This window comes from Malaclemys terrapin, chromosome 19 (assembly GCF_027887155.1).
Source record: "Malaclemys terrapin pileata isolate rMalTer1 chromosome 19, rMalTer1.hap1, whole genome shotgun sequence".
In the NCBI taxonomy this organism is placed as follows: Eukaryota; Metazoa; Chordata; order Testudines; family Emydidae; genus Malaclemys; species Malaclemys terrapin.
In genome coordinates, this window is record NC_071523.1 from 11102235 (window position 1) to 11129502 (window position 27268).

The 27268-nt window shown below is 53.1% G+C and overlaps 1 protein-coding gene across 2 annotated transcripts in view; it reads right to left on the reverse strand.

Moving 5' to 3' along the window:
• The window catches only part of DISP3 (dispatched RND transporter family member 3), a 53718-nt gene extending 27538 nt beyond the window's left edge, over positions 1 to 26180 (reverse strand). The window contains exon 1 of one of the 2 annotated variants that reach the window (XM_054009485.1): positions 26106 to 26180. In XM_054009485.1, coding sequence (XP_053865460.1) covers positions 26106 to 26108 — 3 coding nt within the window. In that variant the 5' untranslated portion in view covers positions 26109 to 26180. Of the gene's footprint in view, positions 1 to 25646; positions 25970 to 26105 lie in introns of those variants that run through there. The other variant, XM_054009486.1, reaches the window with a different exon arrangement.
• Between the last annotated feature and the right edge of the window lie 1088 nt (positions 26181 to 27268).

Genomic DNA, 27268 nt, shown 5'->3' on the forward strand with positions numbered 1-27268 from the left:
CACTCCCCACAGTTTGGATAACAGGGCTAAGAGGGCTCCTAGCTGCTGCTACGGCCCCGTGCAAAGTGAGGAGAGGCACAAAGTCAAGAGGAGGAGAAAGGGATGTTGAGAGGAGAGGATGGCGCAGAGAGTCGCTCTGAGTCCCACAGCTCCCGTCCCAGCAGCGGCTGCAATGGGGGCTCTGCACATCCGTTCAGTTCGGGCAGCAGGTACCGACAAGGCCCCGGGTGCATGGACAGGCCCCTCATCCCCTGTGCAGCCTGCATCCCGTTCCCTGGCACGGCTGGGTAGCTGCTGCATCCGCAAGCTGTGGGGCGTGTCCTGGGGAAGGAGCCTTGGCTGCTGCAGAGCACGGGGATCAGCAAGGGGTCTTTGCTTCCAGGAGGAGAAAGCTCTGGAGCTGGGGCCCTGCATCCCCATCCATGCTGCTCTCAGCCACCACCAGCGTCCATCCAAAGAAGCCTCCTCAGAGGAGCTGCCCCAGATTTACGGCGGGAGAATTTGGCCCAAAGTCCAGTTTTACAGGGACCTTCCCATAATGCTCAGCACCTCCCTGTCATACTTCCCTGGACACACAGGTGGCGACGGCCTGGCCATTCCCTTGTGGCACACGCTCCTACCCAATCGACCAGTAGCCCTGTACACTAGCCCATGCTCACGTCGCTGTGGGAGAAGCTATCCTGAGTCACTGCCCCACCTCCACCCCGGGCTCGCTCGAGTCCTCCGTGGGGAGCTCCCATCTCCCCCCACCTCCCCGGCCCTTGCAGCCCAGCCCCCAGCAACACTGGGAATTGTCACAACACATTAAATCCCATCTCGTCAGCCACAGACGCCGGGATTGTTCCGCCCACCTGCCGCGTCTGCAGAGGGAACAGGCGGCGTGTTCCCAGCCTGCCTGCCTCCGCCAGCCTGCAGGGAGCTGTGCCCAGCTCCCGCCCTCGCCCCTCACTCTGCTCCGCTCCCCCAGGGCGTGGTTGAAGTCTCCCTTTCACCAGACTCTTAATGCAGATCTGAGGGTGCAAGGGGATGCGGGCCAAAAAGGGGGTCACTGGAGTCTGCCTCACAACACTCCCCACCCGAAAAAGCAGCCGCTCCAGCACTATCCCCGGGGGAAGGCAGCAAAGGGGTGTCTCATTAGAGCACTCAGGCCGTGCCAGAGGGAGTAGGGCTGGGTTCAGGATCAACTGAGGGGTTATTTCATTTCCAGCACCAGGCAGGGCACCCTTTGGGTTTCACTGCACATCCGTGCGGCGCTGCACGGGGTTGAGGCCCTGGGGAAACACCAAAAGCAGATTAACGATGGTAAGCAGAGACACTAGTGTTGCTCACATGATCAACTTCAAGCCAATCCCCACCCAGCCAGTATTTGTGTATGGGTGCTGGAGATCTGAGGTCCAAACCCTGCTGATGACCCATGTGGAAACGATGCTATAGACATGCAATTACATTCCTCTGACCTCCCTTCCCACTGCCCAGACACTTCACTTGGGGGCCCCCATTTCCCTCCTAGGGGATGGGAGTACCACACGACCCAGCCAAGGGCAGGTATATAATTTTTTTTTAAATAATCTTAGTGTGAAAGCGAGGTAAAAAGCTATAATCATTCCGCATTTATGGAGCTTCTGAGGAGAGGCGGGAAAAGCCAATAATCTTAAACAGGAGTGCCTGTGCGTGACAAGAAAGGAAAGAGGGGACACACAGAGAGCGAGAAACTGACATGGTAACAGTGCAGGAGGAAGAATAATCACACTGTGACGAACTGGGACTGTTCTTACTGTGGTCTGTGAATGCTGAGAGGGGAGTGTGGCTAGGATAGTCTGCACTGGGGGATGGGAGACTGACGGACAGAGAATACCTGAGCATGTAACATCAGAACCCAGGAAGGGGTTAGAAGCCAGGTGACACCTTTGCCCGGGAAACTGAACAAAGGCTATGGGAGGGGTCGCTGAAGAGGGAGTTTCAGGAGCTGGCTGGTGAGATGGCTGGGAGGCAGACGGGGCTCTGACCTCCCAAGGGGCTGGGGTGCCCTGAGACCCCAAGATGGACCCAACTGAGAGGGGTCCTGTTGTCTGGGCCTGCAAGACCTGTCTTGGACTGTATTCCTGTCGTCTAAATAAACCTTCTGCTTTACTGGCTGGCTGAGAGTCATGGTGAATCGCAGGAAACCGGGGGTGCAGGGCCCTGAGTCCCCCATACTCCGTGACACACACCCTCTTCTTTTCTGACCAAAGCCCAGTAAGCTGCAATCTGAGGCCATGTCTACACTACAATGGTCGGTCGACTCACGTTGCATCAGTATGCAGCCACTGACTTGTCTATTGCTCGGGTGCATGCACGCTTGGCTGCTTGCATCAGTGCTGGGTGTACTCACAAGTGGCTGTGTCAATGGAAAAAGCCATGCACCATGGGTAGGTTTTCCAGCGTGCCCCATGCCGCTGGCTGGCGCAAGCCTCTTGCGACATTTTCACAGGGCTTCTGTGAGACACCAGCAATTCGCCCAAGGATTTGCTAGGAACCGGGGGTCACGTACGCACAATGCCACTTCTTCCATCCCATGATGCAGGGCATTGTGGGACAGCTGTTGGAGGACTGTTAGGGTGGACACAGGTAATGCAGCATCTACACTTGCACTGCATTCGAGAGGTGGTGTTATTGCCTCACTGTAACGGGGGTTTACGTCAGCAGGAAACGAATTTAGGTGGAAACGCACCATGAGCTGAGACAAGTCGATTTAGGTCGACCTAACTTTGTAGTGCAGATTGGGCCTGAGGCAGGATATCAGACGTCAAGATCCCCACCCTACCCGTTGCTTCTAGCCCAACTGGGGCTGGGAAGCTGCTTATAACTGGGGAGCTACGTTGTATCCCTGTGTAGGGACACCTCCTCTTACCAGAGGTTTGGGGCCTTTATTAGCCTAAATCCAGAGTCACTCCACTAATGCCAATGGAGTTCCTGCTCCCCTGTCACTCCCCCTTTCAACTTTGGAACAATCCTGTACCCCAAAGGGTGGCTGAACCCCCTGAAATGAGGGGAGGCGGCTCTGATTTGAGGACCCCCCCTGCAGGCTCAGCTCCAGCTTGTCCTGTAGGATGGGGGAGAGGAGGGGAACGAGGAGACCCATGGAAAAACAAATCGAATCCAAAAGAACGAAAGAAAGGCCCAGACACCAAACATCTGCCATGCTCCCCGAGTTGCAAGCTCCACTCTTGACAACGTAGCCACGGCTTCCCTGCACAGCTTGCTCGGCCTCGTTAGACTGCAAGCTTTTACAGGCAGGGACCAGTCCCCTCTGCAGTGGCACAGCCCAGATCCTTGCTTCTAGGCTGCAGGTGGGAGTGGAGAGCTCTGGTGCCCTTCGCCAGGTCACACCAACCTGATTCTCCAGTGGCTTTTACACCAGGAATATCCGAGTGCAGAGAGACGCTCGGGAAGAATCAGAGTCGGGGGCCTTGTAGCCACACACCCATCCCCTTTTCTGCGGGGGGCAGGGGACTCCCTGAACACCGAACAGTCCTGCCACTGCCGCTTGGCACCAGGACACGAGGGATCACAGCTGCTGCCTGTAAAAACAGGCACATGCCCTCATAAAGCAAACGCTAGTTCAGTCTGCGGAGGAGGAAAATGCTTTTGTTCCCGTGGCACAGCCACCCCCTCCGCAGGCCTGGATCCGCCTGCGAGCCGCTCTGTCCCACACCAGATGACCCCTGGGTGAAAAATCTGGTTTTCAAGCAGCTGCTAATCTGCTCAGCTGTTCTGCCACAACTCGCTCTTCCATCCCTCCTTCCCACAGCCCGCCCAGCACGGTCCTCCTCTGCGGCTGCCGCTCACTGCACTCCCACGCAAATGCACACTGCGTGGGCAATGCCCTGCCTTTCAGATCGCCTCTCCCACCACGGATGCCCATTCCGGGCAGCAATCGGGAACCAGAAAGGGCAGCGTGGAAAGGGACACGTCCGGCAAAGGGACACAGGCAGAGGGGCTGACACAGAGCGTAGCGTTAGAGGCTGTTGCTGGGTCTCTTTGCACTGGTGATCTGAGCAACATGATGGCCATTGTAGTCAACCCCCGCCACTTGCACTGACTTTATCCAGACCCCCAGCTGGAGAGCACGCACAGTGTCCGCTTCTGCTAAGCCTCTGCTCACACAGCCACCCTGCGGGACGGTACCATGGCAGACACCCCCCCACACACACACACACACACACGTGCCAAGCCAGTGCAAGTCACTGGGAGAGGGGTCTAGCGCCCACTTTGACCGAGCCAAGCCACGCAGGGGAGAGCCAAGCCTTGTGCCTAACCCACTGGTTCCAGCAGTGGCAGCTTTCCCCACCAGCTCCCCGGGAAGTCACTGGGTGCAGATCTCGCTTTGCTTCTGCTGAGCAGGGACTGTGCATCGAACGTGCAGCCAACCGCACCCACCCCAATCTCGCCCAGACGTGTGCTCCTCTGAGGTGCCTTTCTCCAGCTAAGTGCCGCTTGAGGACGGCGAGAGAGGGAGAAAGACGCAGGTTCAGCAGCACAGCTGAGCTGGGAGCGACCGTGCAGAAAACTATCCGCCCCAGGGAGTGCGTGGGGCGGGGGACGAGTCCCTAATCAAGCAAATAAAAAGCCTCTGTGGTTCCTCAGCATCCAGCCCTATGGACCAGAGCCAGCCACGATTCAGTTCCATTCATCCTCCTGGGATGCCTGCCAAGGCTGCCAACATCAGGGAGCTCAGCCTGCCGCCTAGGAGGGGCTGGGACAGGCGCATGGTCCTGAAAGGATCAGGAGCTGAGCTGATGTCAAAGGGCCCAGCTCTCCTGACGACGGTGGAGTCAATAATGCAAACGGGCACCAGCTGAGGAGCTGGGTCTGCACCTCACCTGCTAGCACAAGCAGCTCAGGGGATGTGTGTGTTCTGGGTTTGTGCACTGCACCGCACCGGGGGGGTCCCGGTTCATGACGGGGGCTCCTCGGCACTGCGGTAATGCTAATGTCAATTTGCGGGGGGAAGGTGGAGAGAAGTCATAGCTACTCCTTGGACTTGATCTCCGGTTTTGCAGATAAATGGGCACCACAACAGGAGAAGCCAAGACCCCACCATCACGCTGGGCCCCATTCTCCCCTGCCTCGCCCCCGGGGCTCATCACCTGCACCTGGGCAGAGTGGGCTGCATCAAACGCTACCCGCGGGGTCTCATGCCCCCGCAACATGGGCGTACGTGACGGCACAAGAGGCAAGGCCAGGCAGAACCAGGCCCACCTTACCGTTCTACCTGGGAGCAAGTCAACCTGGCGTCTTGTTGCCATTTACCAGGCTGACTAATGGGTTAATTAGTCATTTAAGGGGCTGCAGACCAGGGAAGCGCCAAGCGCTGAGTCATTATTCCTATAGCTCTGTAAGCATACCCAACTCCCAGCATACAAGAGGAGGCTGGACCAAATTGGAATCAGCAAGAGTTTTACCAGTCACTGGAGTGGGCAAAATCCGACCCTTCAGCTCGTGCCCCCAGAGATCTGCAAGCACACATCTTCCTTCACACCCAGGCCCAGCAAAACCTCCATGACAAAGGATGATTTCGATTTAGTAAACTCTGGGATACAAAGCAAGTCATCACCCAGTCAGGGAGAGGCAGTGACAGACAAGGAAGCTAATTATACCTGGCCTGACTAATTAATGCCGACTTTCTGATTAAAAAAATCCTTGCTAGTGTTCCATTTCAATTACTCGGTTGCTCCTTTTACAGGGAAAAGGGAACCGTGCGCACCAGCGAGACCAAAAGAAAGGGAGACAGAGAAAAAGGCTAGAAGTGGGAGGGAAAGAGAAGTTCTGTAATATGCGAGCTCCCGATCGACAAAATAATTCAACTTCGCATTCCCGGCTCCCCCGGGCAAAGCTTCCAGAGCCCAGCTAACCGTTCGGAGGCTGAATTTGTATTCCTGAAACTTCACAGAGTTGCTACAGGAGGCAGCTTTCAGCCTCTTCGTCATCTAAATAAAGTCTCTACGGGGGGGCTTTGTGCCTTCTCACACAGCTTGCAAAATCATTTGATCAGATGCCAGCTCAGAGGAGCAGCCAAATCCCCGTGCGGAACAGCCAGCACAACCCTGCGTTGATGAGGTCCAGGGTCTTCTCTGGTCTCCACTTCCCCACGCCAACACGACCTTGGCGTGGTTAATTCATTAAGCCTCACAATGCCCTGTGAAGTAGGGGTGGTGTCACCCCCATTTCACCCATGGGGAAAAGGAGACACACAGAGGGGAAGGCCACATTTTGTGAGCGTCCCTAACAGGAGACACCAAGCATCGGATATTCAGAAATGCTGAGACCCCCCCTGGCATTGTGGGGCTCGGCATGGGCGCCGGCTGGGACATGTCCTGTTGTCGTTAACGGGGATACTCACATGCTTAAAGTCAGGCATGTGCTTAAGTACCTTGCTGAATCAGGGCCCGGGCCTCCTGTTTTGAAGCCCTGTGCTGGTGCCACCCATCCATCCTTCCCCCGGATGTTGCAAGCCATGCAGATTCTCTCCTCGTACCATACATAGGCGCTGACTTTTGGTTTTGCTGGTGGGTGCCCCACATCAGCTCTGCCCCCTTCCCCGATTCCCCCTCCCCGAGTGCCTCCTGCCCACCACTCACTCCTTTCTGTCCCCCCCTGCCCTTAAGGCAGGAGGGGAGGAGCGAGTAGCGGGGCAGCCCCACTCAACAGCTGATGAGGGCGCAGGGTCGGTCGCTGACCAGCTGATTGGCAGCCAGCCCCAGGGTGCACCCCCTATTTTTTCTCCATGGGTGCTTGAGCCCCTGAGCACCCAGGGAGTCGGCACCTTTGGTACTGAACTATGCAGATCAGCGACAAGGCGTTAGTCAATTGTCTTTCTTGGCTCCTTGCATTTCCCTTTCCGTTCGCTCCAGATCCTTTGGAAAGATGCACACAGGCCCCCAGGCACTTTACAGATCAGAACGACATCAAGACGCCCCAGCAGCACGCTGGTGTCGGAACTGCCAGGCGATGATGCGGACATGGGTTTGCTGGGAGAGAAGTCAGAGGAAATTAATTCCACTGGATTTTTCTTTTTCTCTTAAAGGGGCCATCCTCTGCTATCTGAAGACCCCGGAGAGGGAGGGGGGCAAGACTTCACAATGGGCCACATGCAAGAGGGAAAGCTGACTAAACTCCCAACCCTTCTGCAAAGAATCAAGCATACACACACGCCTAATTAAGGCCTTCTCTTTCAAACCAATGACCGTCTCTGTCTCACCTTTGCCCTCGCTTTCATTTCCAGCCTGCCTGGCGCGCTGCATGGGAAGTTTTCATCCTGGTTAACATCAGCGCAGCTAGAGATGGAAGAGGCCAGTTAGATCTAAGGTCTTGTCTCCACCGGGCAAAAAGGCTGGCTAGAGTAGTTTGCGACACCTGTGATACCCTTGGTACCCACATGCAACTGCCATCCCAGGTGTCTTACAAGTGGTGACTGGACCAACTTGAAATTACACACAAAAATCCCACACTAAAAGAACAATATGGTTGCCAAGTCAAACCCTCAGAAGTTAGGAAATGCCAGAATTAAGGTTGCTTGTGTAACCTTAATTCAGCCCCCTTGTATGTACGCTTTGATACAGTCTTTAATGCCATGTATCACATACTATTTTTGCTACGGGTTCTCTCCCTCAGTCAGTGTCCTGGTGGATGGTGCTCACCGAATGAGCAGCGATTCAATATTTTGTTTTTCCACGGTGAGGTCCCAAGCCTTATTCGCAGACATGAATGGAGTTATTTTCACAGCGCCCCTCTGAGGTGAGGGGTGATATTATCCTCATTTTACTGATGGGGAATTGAGACCCAGATTAAGGTCTAAAGTATCCACTAATTTGGGGGTGGCTTTAGCGTGACATTTTGGGGTATGTCTGTGCCAATGAACCTGATGCAAGTATGGCCTGTGGCCTGCTCAGCCCCGGGCTGGAACAAGCCCAGCGCAGATGGAATCTTCAGGGCAAGTCTAAGGAATCTGTACTGAGCATGTGAGAAGTGGGATTTTTTCCCCCCCCTCACAGATTTTATAACAGCCAAATGTGGGTGGATTTTCACAGGGATAGCAAAAGACGCACGCATGACACAAAGCACCTGCCTACCAAGTGTCGAGTCGCTGCTCCAAAGCGTGAAGGTGTGAGAGCACTTCAAAGAAAGAGTCACCAGCATTTTTTTTAAACATGGGGAAAACGATGCATTTTCCCCTCATTCTCAAGAACAGCTGAACCATTTGGGCAGAAATTAAAAACAAACCAAAAAAATAATAATCAGCCTGAGGCAGACACTCGGCATGGAAAATTTCAGCCCAAATGATTAAAATCTGGCAAAGTTACAAAAAACCAAAACCAGGGTCTTATCATGGGAAGTGTCAGACAACCTTACCAGGCAGTGCTATCAGCCCCACCTAGAATATCCTGCTCCAGCGGATCGTTCACTGGACTACGAGTCAGGAGATTTGGCTTCTGTTCCCAGCTCAGGCACTGATCTGCTGTGTGACCCTTGGACAAGTCATTTCACCTCTCCTTGCCGGTCTTGTCTATTTCTGCATCTGTACAGCACCTAGCACCAGGGGGTCCTGATCTCCATCGAAGCCTGTGGGCACTACCACAGCACAAAGAATAAAATAAAGGGCAGAGTATAATCCCACCCCTTAGAGAGCATTTTACATCTTAAATGACACTTGATTTTAGGAAAGCAGATGGAGGTTGGCTAAGAAAATTAATCATCTGTCTCTCTGGGTTATTGCAACCAATTATTGGGGGTGCTGAAACATAGCCCCTTGGTTTTAATCATACAAAACCCCTTCTGCCGTGTTTGCTACTGGAGTTATTTATGTATTGTTTAATGCTAAAGCCCCACTGGGACTCAGGTTTGTGGCATATGTCTACACTGCGAGCCTCCCAGCTTGTAGACAGACTTGTGTTAGGGGGGTTTGCGCTAGTGCGTGAAACACAGCTGCGTGGACCCTGCGACACTGCTGGCGGAGGCGCTGGCTAGCCACACAAGCTCTGATCTGGGGGTTATGCTGGGGTGAAGCTATTCCTAGCCCGCTGACACAGCTTGCTCCCAGCAATAGTGTCGACACCCTGACAGGCTTCCACCCGGCAGCACCGAGCGAACGGAGCCACCGAGCGGCTTCGGAAGTAACAAGCTCGGTTAAAAAGTTGCTGGGATTGAGCCTGAGCCAGAGCCCCTCGCTGGCGCTGAGCAAAACGAGAACGAGCTTGTTAAGGGGGGATGGATTTCAGTGCTTCGGCTGCTACCCCTCCCGTTCCTGCGTCTAGAGCCGCACCTCGGTACATCAGTGAAGAAACACATCCACTACCTGAAAGCCGGGCATGATTCCAGCCAGGAAGGAATCTCACACACCAAGATCCTCATCTGATTCCCAGGTCCCCACAGCTCCCCCTCCACCTCACCCGTGACAAGGCGGTGGGCTGTTGTCAGCCCCTCTGGTCCATTTATTATTCCAACCCAGGCTCGCCGGCTCCCCCGTTTACGTCACCGTGGGCAGCAATGCCGTTCTTTGCTCAGCTGTTTCCTCGGGCATGCTTCTAAGCCCTGACCTAGCTCCCTGGCACCGGCTTCACACAGGGCTGGCCAGGGAGTACTGACAAGGGGGAGGGTGGCTGGGCATTGGCCTCTGTCTGCAGCTCCCCTGCAATAGCATGTTCTTTAGTGCATGGTGACGCTGACGAGTGTGTCCTGATTAACCCCCCAAGTTCCCCTTTAGAGAGTCTCCCCATAACCTGACAGCCGGGACAGCAGCCTCCCACCCCCCCACCAATATGCCAACCACTTGCCTACCAACACGGAGGGTAAAGAGGAAAAATCTGTGGGCCTGATCCTTCGGCGTAGGCCATTGCTTTGCACGGTGTCACCCGAATAATCAGCCCCTACACTGGCCCCAACAGAATCACCCCAGTGTCAGGGACTGAGACACAAACTAAGGGCCCTTTCGCCACTTGACCACCCTACTGCAGGCATAGCAGGAGAACGTGGGTGTGCCTGGAGAAGAGGGGGCCTGGCCACGATACCCCTCCACCAAACCTGTGTTTTTACCCTGTTGTTTTCCTTTTCACGCTGTAACACAGAACTGGAGTAACCAACCTCCTGGTTTTATGGCAAGGTTTGCCATATTCGGGGCTTTTCTTAAAGCCCCAGCTCCTGGAGTCATGTGAACATGTGAGACTGTCAGCTTTCTTTTACATTTCATGGATGCAGAGAAAAAGCTGGGAAAATGAGATGGCTAAAAAGCTCAGAAACCAAAGGGCAAGAAGAAAGTGACCCTAAGATTTGTTACTGGCTGAAAAAAAATCATGATTTTTAAAAATCATGTGATTGGGGGGGGCACTCCTTCTGTTTGGATGAGAAGGAGAGTGTTGAGTCCATTTTGTGCCCCACCTCCTGACCAGCTCTCTGTGCATGGGGAGGAAGCTCACCAAAGTCTTCAGTGTTCTAGTGCTTACCCTGGTGCGACACATTTACATACCCGTGTAGCTACGCTGGTACAACAACCCCCAGCACAGGCCTGCCCTTAGACTTCAGCCATTACCTCAGCAGAGCAGCGACTCAGCCTCACACACATAAATCAATGGTTTCTTCTTTCCATTGGAGACAGCTCTACCAGTTCCACGCGCCCCCTTTGCTTCCCAGGCGTGTACGGCATGAGAAGACAGTACCTTGTGGAGGGAGGGGCGTACGAGCCACACACATCAGCCATTCCTCATTCCAGACACAATTTAACCTCCATTCCACATGGACCAGAAGGTCTCACTTTTATTGCTATAATTTACTGACACCAGAAATGCCAGACTCCAGACATCGAGGTTAGAGGGGACGTTATCTGGGCTAGAAAATTGATCCCAATGGCACTTTAACAGCGCTCAGCTCTTCTATGGCATTTTCCATCCCTAGAGCTCAAAGTGCTTTGCAAAAGGGTGTAAGTGTTGGCATAGCCATTTTACAGATGAGAAAATGGAGGCATAAAGAGGGGGCAGTGAGTTGTTCGAATCTCAAAAGGCAAGTGTGTCTGTGGTATTTATCTGCCCCGTAGCATCTGAGCCCCCCACAGTCTTCAACGTAGTTGTCCTCACTGTACTCCTGAGAAGTAGAGAAACGCTACTATCCTCTTCTTACAGAGGGGAAACTGAGGCACCAAGTGGTTGAGCTGCTTGCCCAAGGTCACACAGGAAGTCTGTGGCAGAACAGGAACTGAATGCAGTTCTCCCAAGTCTGAGGCTAGAGCCCTAATCCCTGGCCCATCCTGCCTCTCAACTGCCCCCATTGTTCTCTTGTGTCCCTGTGTACCCCACTATTCAGTGCATATCTGTGGTATCACCTTCTCCTGGCTGGTCCACAGAGGATAAGAGTCTCCTACATCTACCAGGTGATGGAGTTATCCCTTGAACTCAAGTGAAGGAGACATGCTTTTAGTGCTGAATTCATTCCTGGGTTCATTCCCCAGTGACCCCTTTTCATGACAAATCCCCACAGCTGGTTTGGGGGGTCACTGGGACAAAGCCTGCTCTCACTGAAATCAACAGGAACGCTCCCTTTGGACCCAGGAGGGTTCACCTCATCCTACATTGAGGTCCTGGCAGCCTGCAGGGCAGGGTCTAAGTAGGCTCACGGATCCCCTGCTGGGCTGCCCTCCCCCTTAGAAATGTATTCAGCCAGCTGCTACCCTCACATGGAAACCTGACACTTCCAGAATTAGATCAATTAGCACTAATTTCTCATCTTCCCGGGATCAGGGAGAAATCTGGAAGCAGAGGCGTAAAACCCAGAGACTGGAGTGCCTCCGCCACCGCCGCTCTGGCCAAGCGCGGGAGGGAAGCAGCATCGTGACTCACCGAAAACTTCCCCAGGGATGGGGCGGGATGGGGGGGGGAAGAGGGTGCTTTGATGCTTAAACAGCACATCTGCAGCTGCCCTGCCAGGACAAGGGCTTAGAGCTCCGGCCAACCGTGCCAGCCAAGCAGAAACTCCCATCAAGGGCTCCCACGGCTCAAAGGGCACAGCCCTACAGACCGTTCGCCCGGGGTGCAGGAGGGGACAACTGGGGAGAATGAGCAAACATGCTTTAGGGGCACCTTAATCTCATTTAGAGCCCAAGATCCTTCCAATGCAAACAGGGGCTGCTGCAAAGAGATACTCCCCAGCGTTTGCTGGCTAGCACCGGAGAGAGAGGGGCATGCTGCCGGGTGGGGCAGGTCCTGGGCTGCAGCACTGCCAGGGTGCTCCATAGGGTGTGGGAGCTGCTGGCAAGGAGGGCTGGGAAGGCAGATGAAGAAACAGGATTATGCTCCCCCTCCTATACCCCCCGCCCCCCATACACCCACTAACTGTTGCTGAGAAGTTTGTGCTGATTCCCATGAACATTAAGTCACATGTTTTCCTCTCCATTCCGTTAGGGAGGGGAAATCATCCTGCAGGGAGCCCAGCTTCTGCAAGAACCATGGTGACCACAGGCCAGGCTGTGGTGGCAAAATGCCCCTCCCCGGATGGGATGGGCCTTGGCCCATCTGAGTTCAGCCTGGATCTCCCTGCCAGGCCAGTTCTGCAGGGGACAAATAACCTCCCAGCCTCCCTTTCTCCCCAACCACCCCACCCCCCTCACACACACACTTCCCAAGTCCAGCCTCATGGAGTTTTCCCAGCCCCTATGCACTGCAATGACCCAGCCCAAGGGAAATAAACAGAATATACCACATGATACCCAAGGGGATCTGCCCATAGGATGCACTCCCCCCACACACCCCTTCATAGGCTGAGATGCTGCTTCCCCTTCTTATTTGAGGCCAGAGGCAAATGCTGCAGTTCTCCAGGGGATGGCCTTGTGGCTAAGGCAGAGGAGTGAGAGTCAAGGCAGACCTGTGTTCTCTTCCTGACTCTGCCACAGGTTCTCTCGCAAGGCCGTGGACAAGTCATTTAAGCGAATTTGCTGCAACTTCCACCATCTGTCAAGTCTGATATACTTGTGGCTCTTTAAATTCTATCCGTTCAAGGCCGACTCCCAGCTGGTGTTGGCCCAAGGCAGCAAAGAGAACTGGCTGGCTGTGCACGGTGCAGACATGGACAACCTGAGCTCCCCGCATTCCTACTGGGGCCAATGGGTGCTGTGGGTGTCAGGCCCCTCGGGAAGTCAGGCCCTCCGCTTGCCTCAGCAGAATCACTGGAGCCAGCCCCCAGCTGGGACAGAGGAGTGGAATGGACAGAGGCAGCATTGGTGGGCAGGGGCCTGACCCAGAGCACACTGAAGTTGATGGGATATATGGGGCCAAACTCATCCTGCTGGAACTCTATTGACTTCACTGGAGTTGTGGCAGGGGTGAATTTGTGCCAAAGATTTTCGGTCACTAGGGATGTCTTAACCCAGCGAGTTCTGAATCACAGGAGACAAAACAGAGAGAGGCTTTTTCCAATGGAAAGGTCATCCCAGGCTTACTATCTGTGCTACTCCCCGCCTAGTTCTCAGGTACTGGGATCTAAACAAGGTCCATCGCTTCACTGCGCCAGTTACGTGGCAAACTGCTCTGCGAACTCCAGAGCAACGACACGGTGACTTTCACAGAGGAATTCGCTCGGTGTAGCAGCAGCAGATTTACAAGACGGTAGCTTCTTATCTACAGATTAAGCAGTTCCATCGGGAATAAAACATTTACCTGCTGATGTATCGTGCTCTTGAATGGTGCTTTCTTGCTGCGTATGATGCTGCAGAATCTTTATCGCGCTCTGTGCCTGGGTGTATAGACACTAGTGACACCCAAGACCACAGCCTCTCTCCAAGCAACACACATGACCCACTAGAGCGGAGACGTGGGGGTTGGTAATTAGGGGTGGGGGTGGCTGATCTCAGACCTTTGACTGTGTAAAAATGATGGATGTCAACACGCATTGCAGACTCCAAAGGCACTTCAGTGGAGGGAGTAGAACTCCCAGAAATAGCTATTTAAACGCCTGCATGGATCCCCATACAAGTCTGAAACGAGCTGGAGTACAAGCCACTGCAAAAAAGCCCAGTGGGTTCAGAGACACAAGCATCTCTCTCCCCCACAGGCCCAGTTCCGGGGTGTTCTGAGCCTGCTGCAGTTGGCAGCAAGCACCAGAGAGAGCAGCGTCCTACCTGCTTTAAGCAATGGCACACGCTCTACAGAAAAATGGATTTGGCTTTCGAAACAAGCGTCGGCCTGGGCTGTCCAGATTCTCAGACCCCAGTTGAAATGGAGTCCACTGTTTTAGTGAGTCCCTTTCATGCTCTTGTGAGCCTGTCTCCGCCTTTTCATTTCAACTCAGCCAGAAAAATTGGCTTGGAGATTAAACTCAGCGCATGAATCGTTAGTGGGAGAGCGAGTGCGGGGAGGGGAGCGGGGGAAGGAGGAGGAGGAAGTTTCAAGAAAAACTGTTTGGGTTGGTTTTGATTTACAAGCAAGAGGGAGGCTTGCGCTTCACTTCTCTTTCACTTCACTTCACGCCTTTTAAACCTTCCCACAGGCATTCGATGGCAAGTCTGCAGCTCCCTCTTCCCAGGGAGGTTGTTTGGCTTGTTTACATAAAGAGAACAAAAAGCCCTTCCTTTGATTCGGGGAGGTGGGGGCTGCACATGTGGCTGTCCCCTGAGTAAGGGGGAGAATCAGGATTTGTCAAACTCTCTCTAAACCAGCACTAAGAAGCAGGTCACTCACCACGCCAGGTTACGACAGAGGAGGACCAACCAGCCAGCACATAGCAGATCTCTCTCAGAGCAGCCAACACTTTGCATTTCTAGATCCCATCCTCTTTTACCAGAGACTGTGCAAACCTTTCACTGACGCCTATTACGTTTCGCAGCCCCCTTGGGAGGGTGTGGGGATTATACCCGACTTTCCACACTAATAAACAAACACACGAGGGACTTGTTCCTGCTCGCCCTGAATTCAGCCAAAGCGTCCGTCGACTGTAGCGAGAGCAAGATGAGGCCCAGCAGACTATGGTTCAAATTATCAAGTAGCCCCAGATCCCGCCTGCCTCAGTTTCAGGGTACCCAATTCAGAACCTCGGGCATGATTTTCCAAAGCAATGGCACCCATCGCTCCAGTGAAGGGAGGCCCAAATTGGGTACTTCAAAAATCAGTAGCCATTTTTGATATATTGACCTACGTGATCCGCCCAAGGTCACACAGGCTGGTGGCAGACCCTAAACAGGAACCAGGAATCCTGACACCGCTCCAAAGCCCAGGCACAACAGAGAGTAAAACAACAATTAAGCAAACCTTGTTATGCCTAGCCCCAGATTTCCTTCTTTGCTGTCATTCTGCAAACCTAAGACTCTTTTCGGTGCAGTTTGAGGGGAGCTGGCATGACTCCAGCTATGTATTTTTGTAGCTAGACTGGGAACGAAACAACATATGATCTTTGGATTGAAAGTGCCATGAAAAGGCAACGGAATATTATTTATTCAATTCACCGCTGGCTTAAGCAGGTGCGACTCCCTTAAAGTCAATGGAGCTGTGCCCACTTGTGCCAATATCCAAGCCGGTCCATAGCATCGACTGAGACGTCCATTCGGAGGACGGGAGAAAACAGAAGGGGAAGAGAAGAGCCCATGCAAAGGACACGACGCAGTCACGTGACAGTCAGCAGCTGATCAGATCGTTCTACAGGTATCATTAGGACTGGTAATGCTGAGGAGCGTCCCGGCGGGGAGAGAGAGTCACTCAAAAGGAACACCCGGAACAATCAACATCCCACCTCTCCGCAGCTGCACAGCACCTCCCTGGGCAGCCTGGGATAAGTCCAGCCAGAATCCCCTCGCCCACAGGTGGCAGGCTGGGAGAGACACAAGGGCCTGGTCCCCGACGTTATTCCTTCAACACAGCAGCAGCATGGCCTGTCAGTTCTCTCCTGATCCCCAGATCGGTCTCCACTTCCTCCACTACACACACCCTGCTGATGCAGCAAGGAGGAAGCAAAGGCAGAGGTTGGGCCTGATGACACCCCGGGTGCTGTCCCCTCACTCACATGCATGATCTGTGGTGTGATGTGGATCATGACCACCCTCTCCCTTTAACAGCACTAAGCACTTCACAAACAATTTCTCTGATTAACCCCGTCAGCAAAAAGGATCATTAGCTCCCTTTGCAGGCAGGGGAGGAGACTCGGGCAGGGTGGGTAGGTGGCTTGCCCAAGGTCAGTCAGCAGAGCTGGGATTTGAACTCTAGACCCAGGGCTAATTAAGAGTACAGAGGGCTCTCGTATCAGCTACACAAGTGCCAGGCAAAGGCATGCTGGGAAGGAAGAGAGTGGGCAACTTCAAGCAGACGGCACTGACACCCACTACTCAGGACTCTGCTACACCGTGATCCAAGGGCTGGATCCTGAGCTCACAGATCCCATGTAAATCCAAAGCGACTCCAGTGATGTCACCGGACTGACACTGGAGCGAGTGAGATCAGCATCTGGCCCCAGCCCTGGAGTCCAGAGTGTGCGAATAAACGATTCTCACCTCTGACTCCCCCACATGAAGAAGCGGCTACTGGGAGCGATCAGAGCGACTGTCAGAGCCTATCTTTTCGTCCCCTGCATGCACAGCCGCCTCCCCACCTCCACAGCGTCTATGGAACGTGAACTGCCTTCAGTTCAGCAGGAATGTTCTCTATTAACAAGGTTTGGCTGAGATCAGAAATTAATGGTGCCAGCTCACGAGTCTGATGCCTTAAGGCAGATGGCGGGGAAAGTATTCCAGCCCTGCTTCCCCCACCTCCTCTCCCAGCAAACAGAGAACTCTAGACAAGAATAAAGGGGGCAGGTGTCCAAGGTTACAGTCATCTGCGGAATCCTGATGTCAGTATCCAACATCGAACAGACGTGAGGGCCCCTGAGCTGTGCCATGCACTCTGCTCTGAGCCCCGGGGCCTCTCTCGACTCCCACCAGGCCTTTGGGCTGATCGCAAGGGCACGGGACTGCTTAGAGGTCTTTGCTGGGTGCCTTATTCACCCTCAGCTAAGGAGAGTGAGGCCCTGCTAATCTCAGGAAGGAAGACAAGGAGGCGATGCTGTTCCCATCAAAGGTAGTGGGGTGGTGCCAATGACCAGGAGGACCGGGTCCTACATTTGGGGGAAGGAAGCAAAATCAGGCAGCATCCAGATTCCTACACTCTTCTTTGTACAGCTCCCGACAATCCCAGCAGGACTAGGACACAAGCTAACCCCTCACGGGGGGGGGGGGGGAGGGCACCCAATGGGAGTGGACAGTGCTGTGCTTCCAGTACAAAATGGGTCTGATCCTGCTCCCATCCAGTCAGCTGGAGCTTGGCCACTGATGTCAGGGAAGGCAGGCCGGGGTCCCTAAACTACATCCTGCTTGGTCCTATGAGGCGCTGAGCACCCAGTGATGCCAAGAGGAGTTGGGAGCGCTCAGCACACCAGGGATCGAGGTGGTTACTCTGTTCACAGAACGTCAGGCTCTCTTGGGGGGTTGACTAAGGTATTTCTAAGGCACCAAGCACTATGGGATCCAAGCTCAGACCCCCTTCCCCACGTAAAGCGTTGTCAAGGGGAAGTGTTCGCTGCTGAAAGCCGAAGGTGGCTAGGGAGAAGTGGGTGAAGCTGCCTCCGAGATTCGAGATGCACAGAGCAGTGCCACCTACTGTTACAGTTTAAGAACTCAGAGCTCCAAGATCAGGAAGGTATAGACTCCAATCAAAGGCTGTTAAATCCTAACTCCGCTGCTTGTCCCAGCTGCTGTCTGGGTAGAACCATTTACTCGAGAGACCTATGGAAAATAAAGCTAATCCACACGCCTTAATAGACAGAAGTGCAGGCTGGTGAATGCAATATAAATAGCTCATATTCAGTAATAACCGTAGCCTGCTGATTGTCATATTCCCATCCCATGTCATTCTACTCAGCCGGCCACTCGCTTACTCACCCAAGGACCAAATTAATATCACAATGGAAAAGCTGGACGTTTCTACATAACCGGGCCAGAAATGAAGCGAGAATCGACTCTTTCATCTCTGAAGAACAGTAAATCACAAAGCCACAGCTGTCTATGCTGCATGGAAGCCAGTGTCTCTTCCCAAATAGGGATGGGTAGGAGGAGATGTGGTACCTGTTTGTTCTGCCAGTTCCCAGAATAGCACCATCACACGCCAGCTGCAAAGCCATAAACCCAGAATCACACCTACGCACCATGCTCCTTTTCCCCAAACCTACTGACAGCCCCATCAAGCGATGAGCTTCTTGCATCTGATCTACGGGGCCATCATGAACCCGAAAGGCAGAGCACCAGTGTTATCCAGCGCCACTTCTACACCCTACCATCCCTCCCCAAAAAATAAACCTGTAATGCTATCACTAGGTGCTTTTTCTCCCCACTCCTGAGCTAAAAAGCAACTACTTCCTCATTGCCTCCCCCTCCCCTCCCAACCCCCACCCACACACCAAGCTCTGGAATGCTGTTCTGACAAGTGAAATGGACATGCTGGGTCTCTGTCACGAGCCTTGTAGGCAGACATCCAGGCAGTTTTGCAGCCCATTCGGGTTTCAGTCTCCAATCCTTTCCATTCCACCCTTATCACCTTGAAACAGTGGGACAAACCCTGACCCCAGCAAAGCCCGCAGGGGAAAAAACTCCCACAGTTCAGCCTGATAGTGAATCACAATCATCATAGCTCCTCTATGGGGCCTGAAATGTGTGTGTCACCAATATTGCTGCCACGGAGACAATGAGCCATAGGGCAAAACGGGCCATTATTCCCAGGAGAAGCAAGACCCTGGATGTACTCAGAGGAGCAGGTATCCAGCTACCTTCATTAGCAGATCCCACTTCAGCCACAGCAGGTTTCCAATTAATGAAACTGTTGCATTGCTTTTGAACAAAGCCACCCCCTGCCACCACCATCTCAATTAGCTATCTGCAGAGAGCTGGCACCTGGCCAGAGACAGGGCCCAGGAAGGGACTGGACTATAGCCTCCAAGCCTGCTGGACAAGCCACAGAGCTCAAGGCCTGTGTCTCGTGCACCTCCAGGACGGAAGTCTGAATGGACATAGCGTTCAAAGATGGAAGAGCCTATTGGACACCAGCTCCAGACCACCCAATCCCACTCCCACTGAAATCAATGGCAAAAACAGTTTTACTGAGAGCTGGAAGGGGCCCACAGACTGGACGCACCAGGATTCTTGGCCAAAAGGAGTCAGCCTTGCATTGTGAATGGACTTCCACCGCAGACAACCCCACCACCTTCCAGCTGGATGGAACATCTGTTCAAGGCAGTGCGACTACACCATCAAACCACCTGAGAGTCACCGTTCTCACTAGCTAACGCCCCCACTCAGGGACCAGATCCTGCTGTCTTCACTCAGGCCTAACTATTGGAATCACTGGAAGTTTTGCCTGAGCAAGGAAGGCAGACGCAGGCCCCGAATTGTTTGTTTTGATCCATGCACAGACGAATGGCTACATTGTTACCGTATTTTCTCTCTTTCTGAAGCAATTCCAAATGCAGGGGGATTAAGGACCCTGGAAGTCTCTATCCTGCTCATCTGAGAGCACATTTCCTCCACCAACCCCACAGGAGCTCCTGGAGCCTGCAAGCACAAAACAAGCCCAGGGACTGGACACAGCTTGGATTATACAATATACTGAGCGACAATCCAGTGGCGATTTGTTAAACAAGTAAAGGAATATTGGGAAGCAAACCAGGTCCACAGGTGAGTCCCTTTCTAAAGGGTTGGCTGTTCTATTCAAAATAGGACACAGAAAATGTATCCAGCCCAAACCAGATCTAGGTCTTCTCCCGGATCAAATAAGATTGTCAGGTAGGAACTACGAATTCTCGGTTTCTACATCTGGGGTTTAATGAATGGAAAACAGTTGTTTAAAACTAGTCTGTTCTTTTGAATCCTTTTCCAAACCCCGTTGGGCTCCCTAAGAGTCATTCCACTGGCTTTGAGCATGATTGGTATTATTGCAGTGCTGACACACCCCAACCAAAATTAGGCTCCCAGTGTGCCAGGCCCTCACACACAGTCCACACAAACACTCACACACGGTAGACACAAACACTCACACACGGTAAGAGATGGTCCCTGGACCAATAAGTTTACAATCCAATTGGCTTCAGAAGCATCCCTTACCTGGTGTTACTTGAAAGGGGCAGAATGTACATATTTTAGGCCCCGCTGCAACAAAGCATCTAAGCACATGCTTGAATAAAATAAATAAATTAATGGAGATATCCTATCTCCTAGGACTGGAAGGGACCTTGAAAGGTCATTGAGTCCAGCCCCCTGCCTTCACTAGCAAGACCAAGTACTGATTTTGCCCTAGATCCTGAGGTGGCCCCCTCAAGGATTGAACTCTCAACTCTGGGTTTAGCAGGCTAATACTCAAGCCACTGAGCTATCCCTCCCCGGCATCCATTACTATTCATTAATGCACATGCTTAACTTCAAGCCCCAAGCAGGTGCCTAAAGTTAAGCATGCACGTAAGTGCTTTACTGAACTGGAATGGACTGCAGAGAATCAGGGGCTTCACTTCCAGTGACAAAAACAGGCATAATCCAGCACTGAAAAATATGCAGCAAAAAAAAAAAAAAAAAAAAATTCATGTTTTCTTGAGACAACCTAATATTTCAGCCACTCAGATGCAGTCTTTTTTTAGCCTTTATCCAGTGGCTGGAGCAAGAATCTGGTCTACTTTTCCCCTCAATGCGAGTTTTTAGCTCCTCTAAAGGGATGCTTCGAAGGACTAGACTGCTTCTATTCTTGTCGCTGGTTTAGCATTTTTATTTATTTATTTCCCCCCGCCAAAGAAAAAGCCCCGCAGATCCTATGCAGCCAAAATTACATACTTGTGGCTTGTTTTGACAGATTTTTTTGAAAGATCTGTATTCCCCCCCCCCTCCATTTGTGTTACTAATCGGTCTTTATATATTATTCTGCATGACTCAGTGTGATGCAGAGATCTCACAAAAAACTTCCCTCATGGTGCTGCAGAGATGTATTAATGACAGCACCATGTACCGTATCATCACCAGTGCTCTTACAGTAACCACCGGCTCCCGGGTCAGAAAGGTGTCTAGCCACATCTAGATCTTGAATTCATTGCCTTTAATAGGATGGCTCCATGCTCATAGTTAAGCACATGCTTATGTATATTCAGAATCAGCACTGCAGAACCCAGCCCAGCTCCCCTGGAAGTCAATGGGAGCCGGATTGGGCTTTTAGTGCCTACAGTCATCTTCATGTCCTTCGGTTATTAATTTAGGGCCAGATTCCGCCACCCTGACTTGCACTGGGATTGAGTCACAGCCCTTTGAAAGCAATGGCACTTCAACGAGGGCTGAGTCACATCCACGGTGTAGTTCCTTACTCCTGGAGTAGACCCCACCCTGAATTCAGGAGTACGGTGCTGCTGAGTAGGGGAGGCAGAATCAGGTCCTCGGAAAAGATGATCATGAGAACTGTGACCAGACACACAATCCCCCTGCCCTCTGCCCACACATATAGACAGGCATACTCCTGGTGATGACTATGTGATCTCTCAGCATGGGGGGAAATGCGGGCACTTCCTGCTCCTCTTGATAGAAATAAAGGAGACAAGTAGTAAATGGGAGTTCTCCCCATTGAGGGGCCCAATCCCAAGACCCACAACTCCCACTGTCTCCTTCGTCTGTCAAACCAGCAACAGATTCTCAACAGTTGGGGATGCCACACAGATCTCTCTCCTTCGAACTTTGCTGGCCTTGTTAGCTCTGAAAACAACTTACATGAATACTAGATAAGCCTATAGAAGAGGAGAGTTAATTACTGGGTACCTTTCACTACCAATCCTGTATCTATAATTAGAGGCTTTTAAACAAACAATGGATAATAAAATAAGCCTATAACGCAAATGAAAGGAAACATCATACGCTCTACACAGACAAACACAACAGGGTTTGATTTTTTTTTAATGAATTAAACTGTTGAGTTCTAATTTTTGTCCTCGCTTGATAAGATTAGAGGATTAAACCAACTTTATGCTAAATGCTCCCTGTTAAGAGAGCCACACCAGGGCTTATTGTGTGTTGGCACGCACAGAGATCACAGCAATATCACTCAGAGACTCACAGTACGACCAACTATAACTTCAGAAATAAAAATCACGATTCATCCAGATATTCCATATGCAGCCAGGGCAAGAATTCCCTCCCCTGAAAGTGGAGCGGGATTGTTATTCATTAAGCACTCGTACACAACAGGCAAGTTTTTGTATAAGCAGTGGGCTTTTTATCTTGGATCATTGACATCATAAGAGGATTTTGGAGTGGGGGGCGGGAAGGAGGTGAACTGGCTGACACCTCCCCACATCCTCTGCCCCAATCCACACCAACAAATTAATAGCCCTACATAATCTCTCAATACCACACACACTAAGCCTACCCCTACACACTCATACCATACAAAGTATTAAACGAAATGCTCACCCTCCTGATCTGCAGCCGATGAATGATAAACACCCAACTGTTCAAAGTTCTCCCCTAACTGATCATCTCTTCTCACCCGCCTCACCGGGGTGTTTGTGGGGCTTAATGTTCATAAAGCATGAGAACTTTGGATGGAATCAACCATGGACGGTAAAGGGCAAAGTATTATTTTTAAGAACAGGTAACAAAACCTGTGACCATCTCTAGAAAAACCAAGTAGAGGCTTTGTCCACATTAAATCATTTAATTCTGCAATATTCCAAATACGAAATATAGACGGTCAGGTTCTCCTGCCCTTACTCACCGTGAAGTGCCTTAGCGCACTCAGATCAAAGGGACTATTCGCAGGGCAAGGTACCTCTCACTGTAGATAAAAATGGCAGAATCCAGCCCAGAGAGCTAAATCTAGCCATCGTGTAATGAGTGACTTCAGTTTTGTTACCCCAGGGATGAATTTGGCCCCATATACTGCAGAAACGGAATCATATTCTTCGTAGCAGTGGATGACTGGAACAATACAGATATTATTTTCCAGTCCCCAGCCAGGACCGCGCATATTGCGCCATTATACATTGTTTTGGGCCACTGGCTTATCCCAGTGTGTATCTAGGGGAAACAGTCAAAAATAGTGATGGCTAGTTCCCCCTTGAATGGTTTTTCTATTAGATATGAATTGCCCTCCCCAAGGAAGTGTTCCCCTCATAGGAACAGCAGTCTTTGCAGGGAGAGTGATTGGGGAGGGGGGAGGGAGGGAGAGCAGATCTTTCACCATATTGAAGAGACTTGTTCCATCTGTTGTCTCTCTCACCAACCCACGTCTGTATTATTCCAGGCTCTGAGCCTATCAACCTATAAGCCTCTGCAAGGTGCTAGAGAGACTGGCTTGATGCTTCTAACCTCTGAAGATGTTCCGAGTATGATAAAAGAAATCCAGCTATTGAAACGTTTTCCCACAATACAGTTACTGTGTTGCTAGGTTTCCATCCAGACACAGCCTAAAAAAAAGAGCAACCAGAGAGAGAGAGGCGCTGCTGCTGTGGATAGCTTTATCAGTGCTTGACAGGGGTGGTTGGGAGGAGGGATGGGTGGGATGGATGGGTCCTGAATAAAGTTTGGTCTCATACGAAAGAACAGAATCAAGTTCCAAAATCTAATCCCACTTTTGGCTAGACCTGTTTTTTTTCTTTAATTGAGTTTGGTAGGTTGGTAAATTACATGTGTGTGTGTTTATTCCATCATCTGCAGTGTATTCTGATTCAAGCACAACAGCAGCAAATTGATAGACTGATCCCCCTAACACACACCTACTCACCCTCTTTCACTGATCCTGCATCCTCCAGAGGCAAAACCGAGCATGCACTAGCCTGGTTTTAAAAGGCTCTGATTTGCCGGTATATTACATTAAACCCTAACAGACTTGGTTCAGCTGTCAAAATGCTATCCCAGTAATTGCATAAGCAGAAGCAACATAATTGGCATGCTACTGCCGGGAGAGTACAAGGGTCGCTTTGTGTGGGAAACAAATGGAACAGGACAGAGCCAGGGCTCAATGCAGGACATGTGTAGCATCCTGCACCTGTCCTAGCGGAGGGCTGATTTTCTCTCATCCCCATGTGCCCCCATTCACCCAAGGCCTCTTTCCTAGTCACCCTAGAGGCAGATTTTCAAAAGAGCCCAGCTCGGAGTAGCTCCCTTTGTTTTCGGTGGATGCCCAGCACTTTGGAAAGTCTGATCCCTACAGCCCAGCCCTTCACACATTAATAATAAACCCGAATAAACAGTAAAACCCTTGGGGGCAGAGCTCTCTCTGTTCTGGGTTTGTGCAGCACCTAGCACATGGGGTTCTGGTCCACGACTGAGGCTCCCAGGAGCTACAGCAATACAAACAAACAACAAAACAATACACAATAATCCTCAGAAACGGGTCTAGTTTGGGGGGCACACATTGCTATCCTGATGAAGTCACTGCAATGTAAGCCCAGGGTTAGTAGAACTCAAGGTAACAGACCCTGGGTTTGTTAACCTAAGGCTTGGGCATGTAACCTCAGGTTGTAACTATCGAACGCTGGGCCCCAGCCTGGGCCTCTGGCATCTGCACTGTATTATGCAGGCCGGAGTCCAACCACCCACATCCCAGTCTTCCCACAGTGTGGCCGCTGTAGCCCTCTGTTCATGGTGCCGGGTGGGAAAACTTCACTGTCCACCAAACCAGACTGTCCAGAGGACAAAGGAAGCCAGCCCATGGCCGCTCTGGGAGTCTGCCCAAAATACAAGTCCATGGAGGTTGCCTCTACATTGCAAAGCAATAGGGCTTGAACCCTGGGTGCCAGCTTGCTTCAGGCTGGGACCCTCCACTCTCATGGGGTCTTGGGTCCAAGCCCAGGTTAGCAGGATGAGTGTGTTGAGGGAAGGTGGTAGGAGGAGAGAAGGCTTTAGCCGGAGTTCAAACCCTGGCCCCATGCCCTGATCTCTGTTAGGGTAAGACCTAATGAGGGGAGCAGATTGAGGACCCACAACTGCTGCTGCGAGGTTCTTACGCCGTCCTCCGACACATTGGTTGGGGCCACTGCCCAAGACCGGACCCTGTCCTAGCTGCACTTTAGGAACAGCCAATCTGGGTCAGATCTCCGTATTCACACATACTCTGTGCGCTCCCCGGACCCTCTCCACCCGCACAGCCTGGGACACAACGCGGCTCCGTCCTGACACTCCGCTTGGAGCGAACAGAAGGATCCCGCCGCAGCCCCAGCGCAATCGGTGCATGACAGAGTCACCGCCCGGGGAAACTCTCCTTGGTGCCCGTTCGGGACCTCTCCAAAGCCCGCCCGGAGAGCGCGCCGCACGCACCCCGGCCCCAGGGACTGATCCGCGGTAGCCATCGCAAGCCCCTGCCACACTCAGACCCCGCAGCCCAGCCCCACGGGGCACACTCAGAGCCAGCTGCGGGGAGGCGAAGGGCTGGGAGGCAAGTGACCCAGAGGGGCCTAACGGGCCGGCTGGGGCTCGGAGCCGGGACAGGAGGGATCCTGTCCCCGATCGGAAGCAGCTGGGTCCAGAGCTCCTGGGTCGTCCCCCCAGCCGGGACACTCCCGGCTGCTACCGCTCGGCTCCCTCCCCATCGCCGCAGCCTTCTCCCCTGCACCGGCCTCCCTCCCCCTGCGCGGCGTGGGGCAGCGCTTACCTCGGCCCAGCCGGTGGGAGCAGCCGTGCGGGTGGCCGGTGGCCGGAACACTGCGGTGGGCAGGGGGCAGACGCTCTTCTCAGCAGGCGCTCGGCCACCGGGCTGCTGGGTCCCCCCCGGAGCGCTACGGTGCCCAAGGACCGGGGCTCCCCTTCCTGCCGCAGCACCGGAGCGGGCTCGCTCCCCACCGCCTCGTGGGGCACCGCTCCCGCCTGGCACAGCCCGGCCCCCTTCGCCCCCGGTCCGGACCGCGGGCACCCGGAGCGCACTGGCTCCTCTGGCCCTGATCCAAGGCACCGGGAGCGCACCGGCTCCCCAGCCGCCCGGCGCACAGAGCCCGCGCCCCCGGAGCGCCCCCGCAGCCCGACCAGCGAGGAGCGTCTCCCCCGCACCCAGCCCAGCGAGCCGCCGCCGCCTCCTTTTATTGCCGCCCAGCTTTGTTTTGGTCTCGGCTCCTACCATCGCTCGCCGGGCCGTCGGGGGCGGGGCGCTGCAATCAGGCCCCCGCGCGCCCCATCCGCTCGCAGCCCCCCTCCGCCCGCGGGGTGACAGCCGTGCCGGGGCTCAGCCGGCGCCGCGCCGCGCCCGAGGCGTCCTGTGCTGCGGCTTGGCTTCCCTCTCCCCCTGCAGGGACGGCAGCGTTGGTTCAGCCGAGCTATATATTCTGCCGGCAGAGGCTGGCGCTGGGGCAGTCGCGAGTTGAAGCTAGGAGGGGAGAGTGCTTTGCTGAATCTAGCCTGCGCTTCTCGGTTCTGCTCCTTACCCAGCCTGCCTGGCCCACCCTCCTGCGCAGGGCGGCTGGGCTACACTACTCGTGTTGTCTGCAGCAAGCCGCTCCCCGGCTGAGATGAGGAAGCCTTCTCCTGCTCCAGCACTGGCAGTCACAGCATCGCCCCGGTAGGTGCCCTGCAGAGGTGTTTCAGGCCTTCCTCAAAGCAGATGGCTGTGGCCACCTTAAGAGAGACTGTACATTACCAGGCCCTCCATTCTGCTCCTTGCTCCCCCACTTGCACTTTGCACCCATTGCTTAGTGCTTAATTTGTGCCAAGACTGAGCCCCGGCACCTCTGGGCTCGGCCGTTCATAGCCCCGGCACCTCTGGGCTCGGCCGTTCGTAGCCCCGGCACCTCTGGGCTTGCTCCATCAGTTATGAATGCAAAAAAATTGCTTGTGCCCCAGTACCTCTTTCATTACAAAGTAAGCACTGCTTAACCTCCAGCTCAGCTACCTCCCCTGTAAGGGGGGAGGGGAGTTTTCCACTTCTGCCTTTCCTTTGAGACTCTTAAACCCACTTCCACACTGGTGAAGGAAGCTTCACAAACATCACATAAGATCAGCCATATTGGGTCAGACTAAAGATCCAACTAGCCCAGTATCCTGTCTTCCGACAGTGGGCCAATGCCAGATGCCCCAGAGGGAATGAACAGAGCAGGTAATCATCAAGTGATCCATCCCCTGTCGCCCATTCCCAGCCTCTGGCAGCTCAATAATATTCTAAATCTTTCCTGAGCCATCAGATGTTGCTTTGAGGCACAAAAACGGGCTGATGGCCAGCATGGTTTCCAGAACTTCACTTCACCCTGTTCAGGTTGAGAGGACCTATGAGGAGTTTAAACTCCTGAC